A 21,935-nucleotide genomic window follows, 5' to 3' on the forward strand; every position below is an offset into this window, starting at 1 on the left:
TAAGCCTACTTCAAATGCTTCAGTTTGTATTCTGTCTTATCATGTCGAGTGTATTTAAATTACCATATGTTTTTTTTTTTTCTCTCCAGATATTTCTCTCTTCAACAACCTGAACAACCCCCCTCGACCACTCCGCCAACCCTCTGGTCCAAGGGTTGCCAACATTCCACGCTCGGGACTTCCCCTGGCCTTGACCCGCCAGCAAGGTCAACCCCACGAGCTCAAGTCCCCCTCCCAGTCCAGCCGCTGCGGGGTCGGGCCCGTCAAACACGTGTCCTTCCGGGAAGATTTCCGTGGCGATTGGCCGGAGCTCCTTCCGCCCCAGGCCCGCGTCCAGCCAGTGTCCGGCGAAAGATGGGGATCTACATTCGGAGTGGACGTCCACAAAGGCAATCTTCGCGGGGACCTCAACGTCAACATCGACCACAGCTTCGACACCGCGGACGACGGCAACAGCACCACCACCAGCGGGAGCTACACGGTCGATGACCTCTCACCCCGGGGAATCAATCTACACAGTTATCTCCCCGAGCAGGCCGTGGTCTGATGGAACCGGAAGTGCGTCCATCTCGCGGGGGAAACCCTCGTGGTCAACATCAAAGTTAACGCCTCGTTTTGAATACAATGGTGGGAGTTTGTTTCACGTGGCTTTTGTTTAATCGTGACACTTGCTAAACGTGACAAGCGTTTAACGTGGCAGTTAAACGTTCAACGTGACAAGCGTTTAACGTGACATTTATTCGTTCAACAAAAACATCTGTTCAAAGTAAAAGCTTCTTGTAATGACAGCAGCATTTGTAGAAATATAGGAGAATGCTAAAGCTCGTATAGCTAGTCAAAAATGCCACATGTACTAAAAGTAATCGAGAAATCAATATTGACTATTGATTACTTGAATTGAACTGGGATTTAATTCTCAAGCGTGAAGCAGAGAAACTGGGATTAAATTCTCAAGAATACAGCGGAGAGAGGACACATCTGTTGTTCGGGCTATTCAACGCACACAATCATCTAAACACAAAGATCTCGTGTTCTCCCAGGTATTTGAACTCAGTCCGCAGTGAACTGAACTACCTCGGATATCTAACCCACTACCGCTATCGCCACCATCTCAACCAAAATCACCATATCTACTTTGCAATCAAATTATGCAAAATAAAAAATCAAAAGATATACATTTTAAATTTATTAGTTTTGTGTTTTTAATACTTACTACACCTCAAGTAAGTTTTATGTCAACTAAACTTTATACAATTTATGTCGGAAATGTGGTCGGGAATTGTTCCTAAGATTTCCGATGGACTGTAGTTCCCAATACGACTCAAATACAGGAAATTATCGACAAATCAACTTTATGAAAGTCAATTAAAAAGATGTAAACAAGATAGGCCAAATTTTGTAAAAATGGGCTGCTGAAAACATCGCACGCCTTGGGTAAATAAATTGTTAATATCGTAAATACACCACGATGTACGACCTATTGCTGGTATATTTTATCCTTTGGCGTGTTGTCCATTTAAATTGTCTAAAAAATCAAATATTGTAATATACTGATCATTCACAAACATGTATATCTAAGCTAACGATGTTTTGCCATTAAATCGTTTAGCTATACAGAATTGATGTCGAGACGTTAAAGCAAAAAATACATGTATTAGATTCTATATCCCAAGTGTGAAAATGTATAAAAAAAAAACCTTGACCATACTTAATAAAATTACAATACTTTATTTATAAACCCTAATAAATCTGCAAAGTCGAGTGATATCGAGCTAAATTAAATCTTTATTTTTCGTTAAATTCTAAAAACAACGAACTTGTTTCAGCAAAAATTCTTAGTTTCAAAACTATTTTCCCCGGAAAGTTTACTTGAAAAAAAAATGTGAAGATATATCTAACCGCTTGCCCGTCTCAACACTCAGCTTATCTGTAATCTGTTGAAACATGGCGCACTTTTTTTTCTCTCTCTAGCTCCCGTGGGAGGGCGGGGGGTTAAGGCACGTGTAGATATACAAGTGTACATCTAGATTTAAACTGTGTACATGTGTACACGCCATATGTATATCGTGTACATTAATTGACAGTATTATTGTTGTTATTGACTTGTTTGCCAATGTAAATTAAAGCTTATCATTTTGTTTTGGTATGTTTGCAGACAAAGTTTTAGTTTTTTAAAAACTTGTTTTTTTTTGTCATTGTTTAGTTCGTGTGTTGTGTGTAAATGATTGGGGTCGGGGAAGATAGGAGTGTGGTGTGAGAAAGTTGGGAGTGGGGGTGGGAGATGTAGATATGTGCAGGGGGAGGTGAATATGTGTGGGGAAGGTGGGAGTGTGGGGAAGTTGGGAGTGTGTGGGGAGGATGGACAAAATGGTAATGTGGGTTGGGAACAAAAGACTAAATGGGGAGAATAAATGAACTGAAATAGTATTGATGGAATTGATTTAATGGAGAGTATATAGTATAGACCATATAGACTTACATTCATGTTTTTGCGAGCGGTAGAACTGAATGCACTATAATGAACACAATATTGATGAAATGTGTTCGGAAAGTTTGTAAGTCTTCGGCGTTTGTTTTTACTAGTCGCATAAACCATTGTATATCACTTGACCCATCAATATATTATGTTTATAATGGTCTGTTGACTTCATCATTATATACCATCATTCAACTTTTTGGTTTACATGAGTGATTGTTGTGGATATTTACCTTTGTTAAAATATTTTTACTGTTTGTGTGGTGTGGTTGGGTTAATATTCACAACTTGTTTTTTTCTGAAATAAAATTAGCAGTCATCGTATGAAATTTCCTTCACCCATTTGTTTAAGATATGTATGTATGTATGCTTGAACAGTATGTATATTTAAACTTACGTTATCCTCTTTGTTAAAATGGATGAAAGTTTGTGGATATGATTGTATGGTGTATTTAATGATGTTGATTTTAATGTGTATTTACTTTACGATAATATGAATCCATATTGATACGATAAGCTTGGGATGAAATAAATATGTTTTAAATAACATGGTAATTGTTATCTTTTTCACTCACGGACTGTTTTAGACATTTTCTGTTGTTGTTCCAATAATGAATAACCTCATAGTGAAAGACCTTCAAAAGTGAACTGTGTAGTGAAACCTGAATGAGACACCCGAAATGAGAATAGCCGTACCAATAGACCGTATTGAGACATAAGAGAATAGCCGTACCAATAAACCCTACTGAGACATAAGAGAATAGCCGTACCAATAAACCCTACTGAGACATAAGAGAATAGCCGTACCAATAAACCCTACTGAGACATAAGAGAATAGCCGTACCAATAAACCCTACTGAGACATAAGAGAATAGCCGTACCAATAAACCCTACTGAGACACAAGAGAATAGCCGTACCCAGCAAGGCTCCCGAGACCTCCCAAACTCCGCCTAACATCGGACCATCGTCGTGAGTACTACCCCAGCTGTCCTTACTTTCCCTATCTGCGCGTGCACGCCAACTGCACGTGCAGCTGTAGCAACAGCACAAGGGTCAAGTAAGCGTGAGCACGGGGCGTTTATTTATAGCCTGTATCCACCTGTATCAGCCCCTGATATCTAGACTAGAATCTAATTGAATCAGACACAGATAATGATGGGCGGGTCTGGTTTTGATAAAGGTAGGCGCCGTGGGACTAGCTGCCTCCCAACAAGAAGGGTGACTTCACCAGACTGTCTTAGGAGAAAGCAAAATTTGCTCCTTAGGCTAATTACAGGTTCATTAGGTTTGTCTTTATTAATTATTTGCATTAGCAGAAGTTAGAGTGGTGGAACGATAGTTGGTGAAAAGAAAACTGTGAGCACTGAAGTTCGAATTCCGGTGAAAAAATCGTTTTTCTAATAATATATAGATTGTGAATGAGTGTATCTCTAATTGGCACTTTTATGCACTTAACGGTGTTCCAAGAAATTAAAAGTGGTTAGAAAATACTTATAAAATACTGGAGTTCGAATTCCAATAAAAAAATCGCATTTCTAATAGTATATAGATCGTGACTGGAGTCTATCACTGTCAGTTTAATGCATTTAATGGTATCTAAAGAAAATAAAAGTGACTAGAAAAATACTTATGGCCACACTGTTTATATCTAGCACGGATGTGTGTGCAGTTTATAGAAAGTACAGTAGTCTAAACACGCTTTATTAGTAACACAGTTCTTGATAAGGAGACGGTTGAAGCAGCGTGGTCGAGTAGGTAGTTTCTCTTCCCCCAGGAAACATCTGACTCGAATGACGTCAGACGTGTACCAGACAGCCACAGGGCCGACATAGTGCTAACAGCACACTCACTTAGAGTCTGCTGAGGTCAAGACATGAGGTAAATTCTACTTCAACTTTCTACTTCAACTTTCTACTTCAACTTTCTACTTCAACTTTCTACTTCAACTTTCTACTTCAACTTTCTACTTCAACTTTCTACTTCAACTTTCTACTTCAACGTTCTACTTCAACTTTCTACTTCAATTTTCTACTTCAACTTTCTACTTCAACTTTCTACTTCAACGTTCTACTTATCTAACATCTTGAATCAATTTTACTCTACAAACAAACCAAAATTGCTTCATTTAATAATTTCCGGTATATAAGGTTGCAAAAGTATTTTACAAAACATAAAAAATTTTTTTTTCTAGAAATAAAAAAAGCAAATGATTTTAAAGAAGCAGAAATCATAAAATAGTATTTTTTCCACTCCATTTCATTGCTAACCATGCATCAACAACAAAATGAAACGTAACCCAAAATTAAAAATACAAACATGTTTATGGCACGTCTAACTTTCATCACTGCTCAACATATACCCCCACATAAAAAATAAATAAATGCCAATCCTCAATTATAAGGTAGCAGACCAAATACACTTCTTTCGAGCAAAACAAACAACAAAAAAATGGCTTTGTTTATATCAGTTTCCATGGCAATAATACAAGGCATCAGGTTCCTGTGAGTGGGTGAAAACGAAATGTAAGCCTTTTAAAAATTACATTTTATTACATTTAACCAGTGTAATTATGTGTTGGGGATAAGTTATTCTAAAAACAAAAGGTATTAATGTTTTATTTTGATCCCGCCTAACTCAAAACACCGCGAACAACAGGTAAACTTAATGATAAATATAAATTAAAGGATAAGTGTGGTTTATGTTTTCTAATCTGAAGGTATCAATCAAAACTTGATTAGCTGGAAAGGTAGGGTGATGTCCATATTCGCTTGAACCTTTCACGTAAAGGATGTAGTTGTTGCTGAATAACAACTCGTTTCGTTAGGATTAAAAAAAAATCATGCTACCATCATGTATACTGTTTTAAATTCAAAACATTAAATTAAACAGGAACTACAGGTATGTTAAAATGTATTTTAAAACCTGCCGGAAACAAAACATAAATACAATTTAAACTTCTGAAATCGAAATAATACAAAAAATGTTAAGTGCAGTTTTAATTGTTTTTTATTTAAACATGTATTTTTCTACCAGATGTAATTTAAAAATTCGTGTCAAAAATTGTTGTGGTAGTCTTGGAGGCGATGATTTGACAACGTCCCTTCACCCCTTCACAGCATACAACCCCCCCCCCCCAAAAAAAAAAAACAAAAACAAAAAAAAAACGTCAAAAATTCAACAGGCGAGCCTCCATCACATCCGTGTAACACCAGCCTCGTTTTCAGACCTGACGTCCATGTACCACCCATGTACTGACGTTATCCAAACCATCTGAGAACGTCCCCTCACGCCCGTGACAGTGCCATTTATCAACATCCCGCATCTAGAGCAGGGATACGATCAGGAAAGTGAGTACTCCAATTCCCGAAAGTAGCCGTAATTTGCCGAAGTGTATCTGAACGTGTTTGAGAACGTGCAAGGCCGATAATCTTGTAATGAGTACACGTTGCATTGTGCACAAAAAAAAAAAAGAAAATTAAGTAGGCCTATTCTTTCGAACCTAGAGGTTCTTGGGCGATGCAAACGCAGAGTTCATGTACTTTTATTTAAGTAATTTGATAATATAATATAGGTCATTTAATTTTTAAAAGAAATAGAGTTTGGTTCTAGGGTTAGAGTATGTGGGACATCAAAGACCAAGTCAAACACCAACATCAAAGACCAAGTCAAACACCAACATCAAAGACCAAGTCAAACAGCAACATCAAAGACCAAGTCAAACACCAACATCAAAGACCAAGTCAAACACCAACATGAAAGACCAAGTCATACAGCAACATCAAAGACCAAGTCAAACAACAACATCAAAGACCACATAAACCAGCAACATCGAAGACCTAGTCATACAACAACATCAAAGACCAAGTCAAACCGCAACATCAAGGACAAAGTCAAACAACCACATCAAATGACCAAGTCACACAACCACATCAAAAGACCAAATCCAACAGGAGATAAAAGACCACTGTAAAGACCCCAAAAACCTTCTAGACAAAGTTTGCCGGCTCCCCTAAAACCGGTCCACGATTTACTACCGTGTGGACATCCCAGAGCCGGCAATCTCGGCTTCCACGGCCGGAAATAATTAAACCCCCGCACTAAACCACAACGATAAACCATTATGGCCCCATTAGACAACGTGGCTTCATTAACGATCCGCTTATTAATTTTGGGAGCTTCCAGCCCCACAATCGCTCCCAGAACGGTACTTTGGGTGCTTCCCTCATTAACTCCGTGATTTATGAGCGGGCGCGGCGTCCCTAGCAACCAACGTAAACACGGCTTTAGTGCCTTATTTGGTGGGTGTTTTCTGCATGGCAGGGACCGGGTTCATTGCTTGTTGATACCCGCTCGCAGTCAGCTCTATAATCGAGCAGAGCCATTTTATGAAACCTTTCATAAAAATAATGATCATCTAGTCCACGTCTATTTTCATGAATGTCTGTTTCAGAATTATAAAATTCCCGAGCACGAATATGCCAATTATTAACTCTGGAATAAAAAATCTGAGGGTTGACTAAAAAAAAATTCTATTATGTTACTGAATAATCAGAATTTCTAAATTGTTTCGTTTTTTTAAAGAAAATATTTTTTTTTAAAAATGAGGTAATTACCTCCCCCTGGAACAAGAGAAATAAGTCATTAGTTATTCGCCCCTGGACTGTATTACCCGCTCTCTACCCGTGGGTCACGTGTTTGCATCATCTTTTAAAAAAATCCTTTAATTTTCCCACCCCCGGGGTAAAAAGAGAACAAGGGTATGATGTCGGTCTTCGTTTCTTTCTGTTTCAAACTATTGTTACAGCCTCGTTGTGATAATTTTTACGGCCTCATCGTTAACTAGCTTCAGATAGAGGCAAAAACCTGTTACGTTTTTTTTTAACAAAGCTTCATGGGAAGTGTGAATACGGAGTTTTGTTTGGTAATTGAAGAGGAGTTTTACAAACTTGAAATTGAAAAGTAGTTCTCCAAGACTTCGGTAATTGTGTAGTTCTCCAAAACTTTGGTAGTGGGTAGTTCTCCAAGACTTTGGTAGTGGGTAGTTCTCCAAGACTTTGCTAATTGTGTAGTTCTCCAAAACTTTGGTAGTGGGTAGTTCTCCAAAACTTTGGTAGTGGGTAGTTCTCCAAGACTTTGGTAGTGGGTAGTTCTCCAAGACTTTGCTAATTGTGTAGTTCTCCAAAATTTTGATAATTGAAGAGTAGTTCTAAAAACTTTGATAATTGAAAAGTAGTTCTTAAAAATTTAGTTTTCCAAAACTGTAGTAATTGAGTAGTTCTCCAAAACTTTGGTAATTTAGTAGTTCTCCCAAACTTTGGTTATTAAAAGAGAGAAAGAGAGAGAGGGATTGAGGGTCGTTTTTTTTTGGGGGTGGGGGGGTGGATGTTGAACGATGGACTCTATACAAGAATGCCTAATGCAAAACCTACTAAGTCAACTTTTGGATAAAAATTTATCCATATATAGCTTTCTTAATCAATAAAGTAGTGTAATAATTTTTGTTGTAAGATGTATTCTTTAGAATCATTTTTTTTAACAGTAAAATATCGAAAATCCTAAGATTAGTTACGAAGAAAAAATGTATTACAAACAGTTCGTGCAAATATACGTATACTCTCTAAAATGTTTTTTTTTTCTCTTTTAAATTTTGCCAGGGGAAAAGTCAATGGTTAATAAATGAAATAGAGTAAGTTTGTTTCGTGGAGTTGAATGATTTAAAATTGTTTATTCTGGGCAAAGAATGGGAAAAAACAATATAAATCGTTGTCAAGGAAACAGAATATACAAGTGCGAATTCCAAAGTTCGTCTGACTGTAAACAACATTAAACCCAAGTCACTTCTGACGGTGATTGTCAAGCTGAGAAGTTTCTAGAATAATTTGCTGCCCAGGTAGGTGCCAGAGTCAAGACAATCGTCTGCGTCTCGCCTTAAATCAGATATGAATTTAGAATACAAAAATTCCAGCATATGACTAGCACAACAATTAAATGATTTCAATCTTTTATGATTAAAAAAAAATCTAAATACTACTGCTTGTAACATTTGGTTGAAACAATCACTAAATGATTTTAATCTTTGATCAGCTGTTTTAAATCATTTGGACTGTATCAAAATAGCAATAGCCTATAGACACAACTTTCGTGTTATTTCAACTTCCTTAATAAAACTTTTTTATGATTGGGTGTGGATTAGTGTTAAAGTGGAGTGCGAGTGTTAAATAAATTAAACTTTCTTTCAGGGTTGGGTTTTTATAATCCCCAAACCCCACTAATTCACAGGTAATTGAAAAGTTGAAGCTGGCTTGTTAAAAAACAAATTACTCTAATGTCGTCACTTCAACAAGTTGTTTTTCTCCCAGAAACCTATTCTTGTTAAAAACGAATTATTGAATGACGTGATTTCAATAATTTAAGCTTTTTTACCTTGTACTCTATTGGTCCTTTTTTTTTAATCATGTAAGTGTACTTCACAGAATGTACTTTCTCTTGTTTTAATTACCTATAGTGCAACAACACAGTTCATATTACCTCTCGCCCCCCCCCCCCACTACAGCCAAATATATCAAGCTAAGACAGGACTCAACAAAGAGACAGGCCTGTAATCTCTAACTCAAGTTTTCCAATTTATAACATTGTTAAGAGCGGCTCGCTATCGTCTTTATTTATTTCCTCTGTCTCTGTTGATTGTTAGGCCTATGACAGGAAACGTAAACACGTTTTGTTTTTGGAGATGGATTGCTAGTCACGTGACTTGGTCTATCGTCTGCTATCGTCATTCAAGAGGTGTAGGAGGGGGGGGGGGGGTAAACAAAAAATGTCGTTTCCCTAAAAAAAACAATACATGGTAGTTCGTTGCAATTAAAATACGATACATTATTCCAGAACTGCGCGTATTTTGATTCTCGCCTTCTCTTAATGGTAACTCCAGTTTTCCCCGCTGACGTCATCCATCAGCGGTGACGTCAGCTGTCTGATCTAACGGCAGATGGTCGCCATAAAACTTGCTGAGAATATACGAAATTCGGGGGTGGGAGAGGGTAATTATGGAAATAAGATACAAATAAAACGCGAGGGTAAATACATAAAATATGAGAAACAGTTTATTATAGTGGAGCATCCGTGTTCGAATACACCTCGTACATGTGGGGAGGGGGATGGTAGATAAACTTCCGACCTAAATTTACAAGTGTAAAATGGGCATGCGCAGCAATTTTTCCCGTGATGTTAATAAAGTTAGCAGGGGTAATATCAGCCACAGGAATCAGGACATGAAACAATTAGCAATAAAATCAAGGTTTTCATTTCCTTTGTTCTCTAGTTCCAGTAGAGTTAACCCTCCCCTCCCTACACTAAATAGCCTCTCAACTCCTATTTTCAGTCTGTATGGGTAGAGTTACAGAGAAAACGAAAATACCTTTGGGAATACCCAAAAATGTGAATAGATCACATCAAAGGTTAAAAAAAGAAGGGAAAAAGACAAGCTATATCCAGATGGGAAAAGTAAATGCATATTTTAGGGCAAACTATACGTGTACAAAATTTGTTGGGTAGAAATTATTGTTGAAGTGTGCATGAATATTAAATGAAATGATGTGTTTAGCGTATTGTTTTGTATTTACGTTGTGGTTCATCATTTTTTACCATTGGTGTCCAAGACACATTCAGCTGATGAAGTTCAACAATGACCCTATCACATACAGGAGGGTAATATGGTCAGCTCTGTGTCCAGCCGCCTTTGTTTCCCTAACGTGAGTATACATCAGAGTTGAATGGACCCAGGGAGGTCCTATAGACTAGAGCCCAGCTATAGTAGAAACCACGAAATTTTTTTTTACCGCCCCCCGCCCTCCCCCCCCCCCCCCCCCCCCCCCCCCGAACGAAATGAAATTTATATAATTTATACAGACAATATATAATTTTAACAGTGTCCGCCCCCCGAAGAAAGTCTACCGCCCCCCCCCCCCCCCGGAGAAAAAAGTCTGGAAGAAACACTGCTAGTAAGTCACCAACAAATAAGGGAAGTAATTCACTATCCGGTCCAGACAAGAGTTATCAGATACTGTTACATCGACTACAACGAACCCGTGTTCATCTTTACGCATGCGCGGAAAGCCGAAAAAAAAGTCTCACGTGCCAGGGTGAGCAGACGCAGCCCCCCGCGTGTTGACGTCGTGTTTGTCAGGAGGCTGTCGGTGCGCAGACGAACACGAGAAAATCACAGGTGGGACCGCTTGCCTCTCTTGTCAGCTGCCCGGGCACATGGTGGTGGGCGTGGTCTTCCCCTTTTAAAAAAAAAAATGCCACCCGTAAGTTGTGGCCCCTTGACAAGCCAGGCTAGCGATGCCAGAGCTAGCCGTGGTGTGTTCCATGTGGGGAGGATTTGTCTAATTAGTAATTTATACCTGCTCGTACACTTGCATTAAGTGGAAGTGGGGGGGGGGGGGGCGTCCTAAAATGGCGTCAAACACCTAGGGCGGAGGTGAGGGGGTGTATTTCAGATTAGTATCACAATTAGTTTAGTTACGGGGGGGGGGGGGGGGGGGGTAAGAAATATGAAGTAGTTTACACTTTGTACTTAAAAACACAACAACATGACAAATAAGTTTTTTCAGAAATATTTTAGAAAATGTGCATGGAGATTTCATGACGTCTTTGCAAGGACCTGTTTTTTTTTCGCCTTCGTGTAAGGGGGGTGATTAAGTAAAGTTACCCTTTCAAAGCTAGCGGTCTATCAGGTTCACGAAGTTGAATTCACCTGTTGTTACTGTGACCTCGGCATAGGAAGGGATAGTGTGGTCAGCACTATGCCCAGCCCCCTTTAATTTCCCTTACATAATTTTAAAGCTAAGTGTGCTCAGGGATGACTTACGGTTTCAAGCAGGGGGACCGAACTCGAGGAAAAAGCAGGACAGTGGATATATATATATATATATATATATATATATATATATATATATATATATATATATATATATATATATATATATATATATATATATATATATGTGTGTGTGTGTGTGTTTGTGCATGTGTGTCTATATAATTTAATTAATGTTTGCCTCAGGTATTGATAGTTTATAAGAACATAACCTTTAAGCGTTTAAAGATTTATTTCAATGTATGTTGCCCCATGCCCCCCCCCCCCTCCCACACCCCCACATCTGTCCTCTACAATCATGCTCATTGTGTGCTGTATTAACACACTTAGGTTAATCAGCGTGTAAGTTGTGTGTTAAATAGTGTCCCATCTGTCGGACGCTGCAGCGCTAGACGATGCAACAACAGATGGTTGCAGTGAGTCGTTGTTCAGTGAGGTCATTTTTTTAGGTCTTTGTGGATGGTGGTCAATTGTTAGGTCTTTGTGGAGGTCTTTGTTGACAGTAGTCAATTGTAAGGTCTTTGTGGACAGTAGTCAATTCTTAGGTCTTTGTGGACAGTAGTCAATTCTAAGGTCTTTGTGGACAGTAGTCAATTCTTAGGTCTTTGTGGACAGTAGTCAATTGTTAGGTCTTTGTGGACAGTAGTCAATTGTTAGGTCTTTGTGGAGGCCTTTATGGACAGTAGTCAATTGTTAGGTCTTTGTGGACAGTAGTCAATTGTAAGGTCTTTGTGGACAGTAGTCAATTGTAAGGTCTTTGTGGACAGTAGTCAATTGTAAGGTCTTTGTGGACAGTAGTCAATTGTAAGGTCTTTGTGGACAGTAGTCAATTGTAAGGTCTTTGTGGACAGTAGTCAATTGTTAGGTCTCTCTAGAGAGTAGTCAACTCTTCGGTTTTTCTAGGACATTTTGTTTACTATGCGAAGGTACCAAAGAAATATTTGTGATTACTGATTTTGTTACAGTTTTTTTCACGTTTTCCTGATTGGATGGGATTTATTACAAGTGATGTTCGGCAATAATAAAACAAACTGTGAACATACAAACACACAAGGAGTTCTTATAAAGGTACGGTTTAATGCGGATTTTTTGTCCCATCAATATACAATCATAACTTTCAAACTTTCTTATGAAATAACACAGTTAAACAAATGAAACACCATCTATCACTAGTGAGGGGACCGTTTAAATATTTAAAAACTGGATGCGAACTTAATTTTTACGTATTATATAGACTATTGGGCATATTGCCTAGCTTCGATTAGGTTTTCGAAAAACATTTGCGTAAATTCTTACTCTGTACGTAAGGTGTGTTATAATTAAACCAATAATAATATTTGCTCTATTTCTAATTTAAAACAAAAATTTTGAGCGAAAACTGAATATTTTAATTCATTAATAACGAGATATTGCTTTCTTTCTCACTTAGCTAATTTAATAAATGTCGCTGGCTAGTGATAATATATAACAGTGTAACTTGTTAATTAATGTGATAAACTTACTTTTCACATAATCAATATTACAGTGCTATGACATTGCTCCAGTTTTTAACCAGGAAATGTATTTATTGCATTACACCCAAGTGTGACTGAGGCTATAATTAGTTGACCTATTTTTCTTGAACTTAATCAAACAAACAGCGCCATTTTGTGAAATGTATTTCCCTGAATTTACACAGTCGTAATCTACAAACGGGAAATATTGTTGTAGATATGATATGTACCTCACGATAGTGTGATACACGTCAGTGTGTCTCATGGTGGTGTGTCTCATAGTAGTGTGTCTCATGGTGGTGTGCTAACGTGTCGTGTGTTGTTCCTGACAGGTCACAAGGTATTCAGCATGAACTGGTATGTGTACCTCACGATATGGTTTACCTTAGGTGTCGTCTACTACCTGTACAGGTACGAAGGCACTTCTGTCTACGTGTTGGCCAGGCAGCTACTACAAACGAACTTAGGTAAATTTTAATATAGCTGATGTAAGGGATAGTGTGACAAGAATAACAAAACAAATACAGAGTGTTATAGATCTAGATTTAAAAAAAAAAAAAAATATATCACACTATAGTGATTTCAATGCATATGAATATTTTTGACAGTTTCTTTTAAGGCATCTCTTCGGGGGTGGGTGGGGAGAGGGGGGGGGGGGGGGTCATAGCCCCTCGAAGCAAGTCCACGTAAAATTACATAGCAATGAACGAAATCGAATGAAAAAATATAACAATATTTATACCAGTGTCCAACCCCCTCTAGTTTCAGTTGCTTCCACCCCCCAGAGAAAAATTTATGAAAGGAACACTGTTTTAGAAGATGTGTAGTAGTTTGAAAGCTTGCGTATTTGCTTTATATTTTTCATTTAAAATATAGTTAATATGGTATTTTATACATCGTTTTGACAATGTAGTTTTTTTTTTTAAATTAAGGCTGCAACTACCCACGATGTCTAAATGATTTTGACCAGAGAGAGTTTGAGATTGACGTTAATAATCAGGAGGATGTTTGTCTGTAAGACTCAAAATTACCGTACAATTCTTTTTTTTTTGGTTATATTTTTACTTTGGCTTGGAATCTAATAAAAGACTGTTTGGTTTTCATTATTCATGTTTTACTGCGTTAGTAGGTTGGCCTGTTTTTTCTTCTTTTTTTCTTTTCTTTTTTAATTAAATGGAAGTTTAATCACAGACCTGACGTTTTATAGAGATGACGAAGTACAGAGATTCTTTTTCCTGTAATCTTTTTATATGAAATCTTTTTCATATCGTTATATATGACTCGTTCAAAATCATAAGTCAAGTCTGAAATAAAAATTCACAAAGCCCCACACCCCGCTATTTAGAATTACTGAAACTGTTTATATAATGAACACGTATTCAGTACTTTTTTTTTGTAAAATCCAATATATATTTTACATATTCTACCACAAACCCTCCCATACCCACACATCTAACTGTCATATCTTCCACATCTAGGTGTGTTGTGTTGGGGATAGAATACCCCTATGTAGCAGTTACTGAAAACAGTGATACATACCTTGCCAGTTTGATTGTTAGTTCGTAAATTAAATTGTACTATAAATAACCTGGCCAAAAGCCTATCAAATAGCCTGGTTTAGTAGAGGCTAACGTAAATTTAGCCTCGGTTAAGTAGAGGCTAACGAAAATTTAGCCCAGGTTAAGTAGTGGTAAACGAAAATTTAGCCTCGGTTAAGCAGAACTAACGAAAATTTAGCCTAGGTTAAGTAGTAGCTAACGAAAATTTAGCCTCGGTTAAGCAGTGGCTAACGAAAATTTAGCCTCGGTTAAGAAGTAGCTAACGAAAATTTACACTTGAAATTCAATGTTTGCTTCCCCCCCCCCCCCCCCCAGACTGGTTACAGTGTTCCTCATGTGTATCAACAAAAACTGTCACCTGAACAAAAGTGAACTTGACCTTGAGATGAAAAGTTTAAAGACCTTGCTCACAGCCAAGAATGTCCACTGCGGTAAGGACGTACAACTTTAACTCTTGCGGCAGCCATTCCAGAGTTTATACTCTTAGTTCTAATGACGTACAACTTAAACTCTTGCGGCAGTCATTCTAGAATTTACACTCTTAGTTCTAATGACTTAGCAGGAAAAAAAATGCTGATACACATTTTATAACGGTTGATTGTTTTTTTTCCAGATTTTCATTTTGACCATTATAAATCGGGTAAATATCTTAATTTTGAGAGATATCTTTTGAATGTGTTTTTTTAAAAAAAAATTATAGTCTTTCTCTTTACGTCTCTTTTTTACTTTCTCGTATATACGTAGTATAGAGAAAGTATTGTAATCGTGCAAAAAAAAAAAATCGAGATTTTTACAAATCTCGACGTTTTACACCTCACTGATACGGAAAAACATAATTTTGCAATCTTGTCCGTATGTCTGTGTGTGTGTGTGTCTGTCCGTGTGTGTGTCTGTCCGTGTGTAAACACGATAACTTGAGTACCGTTACAGCTAGGTTGATGAAATTTCATATATAAGTATTTTATCAAAATCGTAGATCCGTATCAACTTTTGAGCGATTTCCGATAACCGGAAGTGGTACTTTTCCTACTTTGATTTTTTTAAAAGCCTATAACTTGAGTACTATTTCAGATAGATAAATGAAATTTCACATGTAAGTAAAAGATCTAATTCTCTACCTTCTGTTAAATTTTGAGTAATTTCCGTTGACTGGAAGTAGTAATTTACGCTACTTCCGATTTCTCAAAAAACTAATGTAAATTTTAAAAGTACTAATAATATTGCGCAGTATTATGCGCTTTTTTATTTCGCGTTCACTTGGTGTGCAATTAATTTGTCTACGAGATTTTATTCTATTTTTAAAACTTTAAGTATTTAAAATGGATTAAAAATCATGTCTATAGCCCGAGTTCCCATCCCCTGTTATTTTATATAAGAATATTCGAGAAAGTTTAGGGGAGATCACTCCCGGTTTATTGTATAATTGAACGAGTTATTGATCAGGCATTTTGATCATAACTATGAGCTATACCTTGTAGAGAAGAAAAGTTTTTAACTAAAGAAAACAATATGTTTCTTTAATTGTAACCAATGTACACCATGTAAAGTAACGGTGTGGTCGAAGGTAGAGCGTTCAACCGCTTATCCAAAAGCTTTGATACCGGGCTCTCATTGAGTCTACTCATCTCTAATGGGTACCTGACTCACGTTGGAGAAAGTAAATGGGTATAGTGATGGCCACACTATCCTTTTCCTATCCCGGGGTCACTCAAACAAGTGAGCTCTACTTTACCTTCCCGAAAACCGTAATTTCGACCACTTTTAACCGACCAATTTCTCTGAATCTTATAAGGTGGGTTAAGACCAGATGACAATGCAATTTGATAAAAAACTTGTTATTAAAACGTTTTTTAATGCATTTTCTACACTATGTATTTTATTGTTGTTTGTTAAAATGGTTTTTTTTTCACTCACAGAATGTAAGCTAACCGAAGATGAATGCCTAAATGAATATCACAAGCAGTCTGAAGATGGGCCCAAGTCTAAATGCAGGTAACTTCACACGTTCTCTAGATGGTTGTTATTTTAATTAACACATTACATCAATGTGTACATGCAATAGTAGTTACCAATATCTTGACTATTTTAAAATTAGAGTTTTGATTGGTTCGATTACTCGACTGAAATATAGAAAAAAAATCCATCATTCAGTATCAGTTCATTTTCGCCACACTTGAGGAAGGTCGTCTGGCCTAATTGCATGAAGATTTCAAACAATTTTTCAATTATTTGTATAGGCCGTATATTGTTTGGTCAATTTTTTAATGTCCAGCCGCTTCCACTTTCCCAAACTTGAGTCACTTGCTCATCAGAGATTGGTCGACTGACAAGGAATCTATACGGTATAAATACGCTTTTAAAAAAAATAAGATACTCTCCATTCTGTTTACTGCGTGAATTTGATTGTTCCAGACGGGTCCGAGAATATCTACAATGCCGCCTCCAGGGCTGTCCGATGTCCGTCCACAATCAGTTAACCTTGGTGGAGGATCAAGAAAGGGAGTTAAGAAGTGTAGGCCTTAAATGTGGTAACCGCATGACTAAGAATTTTGTAGTTCAATATCATGTTTATTGATGCTCAAATGTGTTACAATATTCATACAAGTTAACATTTGTTTATTTTAATTTAAATATTATTATGAGTTTAAATACGTGTAAAAAAAAAGATTGTAATTTCATTTCATTAGATTACATTTTCTTAAAGAAGAATACAATTTCAGTAAATGTATCATTTATCATAATAAATGGCTAATTTATGTATATCAGAGACTGCGATGTAGAATTTCTGAGCTTTATCCATTGAATAATGACACAAATGAAAAATATGTTTTAAACGAATTAGCGTTAGTTTAGAATTTGATTTTTTATTATTTTATTTTTTTCAGACTACGACAAATATAAATTGCTGACAGGTAACCGGTAATTAATTAATGAAAAAACAAATGTATAGCCTAATTATATCGTTAACTTAAATTTAAAAAAAAGTAAAACAAACAGTCGTATTTCCACGTGTTAAATCCATGTTTTCTTTTTAAGTAATCGTATGATAATAAACAAACATAACACAAAGGACATGTTTTGAAATTTCGTATTTGCATATTGTATTGTTAAACCAAAGTCAATGATGTTTCCAGCCCCAGATTGTTCCAGGCCCAACGTGTTTGTGTGTAGGAACAGGGCGTGTGTTCACCAAAGTTTTAGATGCGACGCTATAAACGATTGTGGGGACAACAGCGATGAAAAAAATTGCTGTAAGTCTAGCACAATTATTTCTGTTCCACGTTTGACGTAAATTTGTTGACGTAATGTCGTGCATATGCAGACTTTGAATGTATTATAATTACAGTTGCATTCTAATGGGTCTCCTAAATATAAGTAAAGGCATCCAATAAAGTGACACACGCTTTCTTTTATAGTTATTTAGTAGTGTATTATTACATTTTTTTTAAAAATCATTTATTTTCTACATTTAAGTGCATTATTAAATAAAAGCGTGTTATTAAAACGTTCTTTATGTATTTTTTACTTCTGTCATTGTTGAAAAACGATTAGATATATGAATTACATTATTATTGTGTTGGATATTAATGCATGCATTTAAACTTTACAACTCAGATTTCTTCAAACCTTCCCGATTTTCAACCAAAGGAAAAAAAGAAAAGAAAAGAAACAAGTGAATTTTAAACATGGCTACTTTTCGCTCTATTTAAAATAAATTACCTTGTTGTCTTAAATATTTTAAAATTATTTGACTTTGTTTAATAAGAATCAATCTAAAGGTATTTAAATTATTAAAAATGTAATAGCTTTTGTTTTATAATAAACACATAAATTATAAAAATTGTGAATTTATAATGTGTATCTGTGTGAGTCGTAATGCCATTTATAAGTGGATGTCACCTATCTGGTAAATTAGTAAATTCTTTTATCACGTTAACGATAGCGCAACAGCTGGCTAGTAAAACAAAGGGCAACATAAAAATACCGCACAATACGTCATGTAATGCAAGCTGAAATTAAAAGCATAATAAGTACCCTGTACATGTTCGGTTACAATTTATATAAAGTCATTTACCAAATCTTGTACCTATAATTTAAAAAATCTTAAAATCGATTTTTTGTAGTCGAAATTAAATTTTCAACTGAATATTATCCTTATTGAAAATTCGCAACTAGAAAATTTTTAAAAATATTTATAAAATATTGTAGCTGAAAACCAGTAACACTAACAGAGATTTAGTAAGAGAATAACTAGTACTATTCCGGTTACCGGAAATCACTCAGCGATTAAAGAAGTCTACATACAAACTTATTTATACGACCAGCCCTTTCTAACTGAGGTTATCTAAATAGATTGGCGTGATGTAGATGGGTCGACGTGATCTAGATAGTTTGACGTGATCTAGATAATTTGACGTGATATAGATAGTTTGACGTGATGTAGATGTGTCGACGTGATCTAGATAGTTTGACGTGATCTAGATGGTTTAGCGTGATCTATACACATCAACGTGATCCCCATAGATTGATCAATATTTCCATTTCCCACGGACCTGTTATGATACATACCGACATCCATATGTGCGTTAGGGTGGGGGTGGAGCTGGGGGACGGGAGGTACATGCTATTATAACAAACAGGTAACAAACAGCCCCGCGGGGTGCCGGGAAAACACATCTACCTGGGGTTGTTTGTTGTTAAGTCGAAGATTTACCACCATCTGGTGTCTATTTCAAGGCACGGAAAAAAAAACGTGTGTGTAGAAATAACCATTGGACATGATCTACATTTTTGTAAGTACACCGCGTTCTGAAAAATTACTCTAAAACCTGTTTCAGTTAACGGGTACAATTGGTTACTTTAAAAGTTGTTTTTATCTTTTAGGTACCGACGGTGTACCAGGATCTGTTACTTTTTGTGTAAACCAGTTCATAAGATGAGTATAGCATCTACAAATGAGTAACCAGTGTTTCTTTCAGGCATCTCTTCTATCACCCCCAACCTCTAAATAACACCTAACCCCCCCCCTCCGACCGAAAAAGAATTCATATAGAAAATATATACTTTTACCAGTGTTTGCCCCTCCCTCGGAAAATTTAGTCCCCCGCCACGAAAGTTTCCAGTTCCCCTCCCCCCGGAGAAAAAAGTCTGAAAGAAACAATGTGAGTGAAAAGGGAGAATACTGTTAAATGCTGTTATAATAATATATAGGGATTATAAAAAAAAATTAACGTGTGGTGTTTTCCGGTTACTAATTTTAAATAACTACTCTTTTACTGTCCCGGAGCAAGAAACAAAGAGCGGTAACTATGCGTGCAGCCAAGGTCAAGGTAGACGTTGAGCATCCAACACTGAGGTACTCCGGGGAATTCTCTGAAGGCTTCCAAAACAAGAGATGAGCTTTTGTTTACACCAGAAATAGGAGAGGGGGAATCCCGAAGGGGAGAGGACTATGATGGATAATAAACACCTTGTCGGGATGGGGGGGGGGGTACATGAAGAATAAGAAGGGGGATCCCAAAGGGAAAACAAAAAAGGGGGGGGGGGGGGTGGCGGCGAGAGAAATTTGGGGTGAGGGGGTGAGGTAAGTTTAGAGGTGTAAGAATATTGTGGTGAAATTCTCGAATCTAATAATGTATACATCTAATAAGGTAATGTACATTTGTAGTGAGGTGATGAGTTTTAAGTTTTGACTAAATTGATTCGACGTGTGTGTTGGGATCGGCTATTGTCATCAATGTTTCACGCAATTCAAACCAGACTGCACTCGTTTAATAATATTGTTGATCCATTGCTATAAAGGTAAAACTTGTCGTAACTGCCCGAGGTCGCACAAAACAGTTACGATTAAGCCTGCTAGTATTGATGGAGATGGTGTAGCAAACTTTCTGATTCGGCCTAGGCGCCCTTTTATGTAAACTACGTTCCCAGCCATTTATAGTTTTACGTTGTATAAGATAATTTCAGAACTATGTTCAGTTATCATGATTAAGCGCCCAAGCTTTTTGTTTAAGTCATATCATCATGTAACTTTAATAAGGTAACACTAAACTACATTTATTTTTTTACTTTTTAGTGCATTCTTTCATTTGTGGTTTTTTGTGTGTTTTGTGGATATTATAAAAGCCTTTTTTCCTTAAAAAAATATATTTTATGTGAGATTTATTCTTCTTTTTGACTCTCTATAAATCTAGATAAGATCTAGTAGAAACTTCGAAACGAATTTGCTTTCTATTCTTATTCTTATCTTATCTTATTCTATCGTGTTGTTCTATCCGATTCAACCCCCTCCCCATCCGCTAAAAAAATATATTTTCCACGACATTCTTAGCCTTCCATTCTTCACCTTCCTCATTAGATTCCATTCCAGAGCTTTTTAGTGATATTACTTTTTAATTTTCTGGAGAAGTGCCTTATCTACCTCATTATATTTTAAAATTATTCTCTGTCAAATGATGTAGGCTAACTATGGAGTATCACCCAGATTCCATTACGTTTTTTATATTAACCACCATCTTTTAGAAAGCAGGTAGTACCGAGTGAATCAAGGTTTCAATTTATTATGTTCTCTAGTTCCTGTTAAGTCTTTCTCTTAGACCCGCCCCCATCCCTTCCCTCTATGATGATATATACCAGCACCATCGCTCCAGGCAATATGACTAGCATACGATTCTCTACCAAACTACAGAAGTGGGGAGGGGGGGGGGGGAGTTCCCTTTGGCGTCTGTTTACACGCGGGTGTCTGTGCCATCAAATATTTATGATCGCGCAGCAGGCTACACGTGATGACGCTGTACACCAAAACTGATGACGTTTTAGGAACGATACAAACATCGTGCTTTGTTTCGTCTATGATTAAGGTTCTAAATTTTAAAATGCGTTTGACTTCTTGAATGCTAAAGGAAATATACTTGTGTACACATCTCAACACACGCATCAATTCCCAAAATTGCCTTATAGTGTTCAGAATTCACTTTGAAAAAAATACAATTCAATAATGATGTGAGATAAATAGTATTTGACATTAGTTACTAAACGGTTAAATTTAAATGCAGCGGTGGCTGATGGACCCAGTGGCGTAGCAAGGTCGGGTGTCACCCGGTGCGGCACTTAATGGTGTCACCCCCCAGAGGCATAGCGACCCTTCCCGGGGGCAAACTTTCAAACTTTCGATTTGCACCCCCCCCCCCCCCCTCAAACTTTCGATTTGCATAACCCCTCAGGTTTTTCTCTATATATTTTGCTATTTTTTGCCTTGGTGTCACCCCCCCTAAATGGTGTCACCCGGTGCGGTCCGCACCGCACCCCCCCCCCCCCCGCCCGCTCTCGCTACGCCTCTGGATGTACCTACTCCACAGTCAGCCATATAAAATCTTCACCAATTGCCTTGTGTAGTAGTAGATGTACGCTATTTTACTGTACTTATCAGCAGCCATTGGATGAATTGATCTGTAGAAGACTTTTAAAATGTACAAAAGGAAAGTTAACCTTTATCGTCTTAAGTTAACGATCCATCGGACAGATGAAG

At 37.0% G+C, this 21,935-nt stretch overlaps 2 protein-coding genes across 2 annotated transcripts in view; both read left to right on the plus strand.

The window, feature by feature from the left end:
- The window catches only part of LOC131948572 (protocadherin-11 X-linked), a 50,852-nt gene extending 48,591 nt beyond the window's left edge, over window positions 1-2,261 (plus strand). Inside the window, exon 10 of the mRNA XM_059310164.1 lies at window positions 90-2,261. Within this exon, the coding sequence (XP_059166147.1) occupies window positions 90-547 (458 nt within the window). The 3' untranslated portion in view covers window positions 548-2,261. The remainder of the gene's footprint in view (window positions 1-89) is intronic.
- A 10,795-nt stretch (window positions 2,262-13,056) lies between these two features.
- On the plus strand, window positions 13,057-18,226 carry LOC131948573 (uncharacterized). Its single transcript, XM_059310165.1, has 9 exons — window positions 13,057-13,315; window positions 13,781-13,862; window positions 14,723-14,838; window positions 15,021-15,047; window positions 16,324-16,399; window positions 16,820-16,935; window positions 17,293-17,319; window positions 17,542-17,658; window positions 18,023-18,226. Exons 1-9 carry the CDS (start codon window positions 13,198-13,200, stop codon window positions 18,082-18,084), a joined length of 741 nt encoding a protein of 246 aa, XP_059166148.1. The 5' UTR covers window positions 13,057-13,197; the 3' UTR covers window positions 18,085-18,226.
- Window positions 18,227-21,935: the final 3,709 nt, after the last annotated feature.

This window comes from Physella acuta, unplaced genomic scaffold (genome assembly GCF_028476545.2).
Source record: "Physella acuta isolate Inbredline_101_S28 unplaced genomic scaffold, ASM2847654v3 ptg000649l, whole genome shotgun sequence".
NCBI lineage: Eukaryota > Metazoa > Mollusca > Gastropoda > Physidae > Physella > Physella acuta.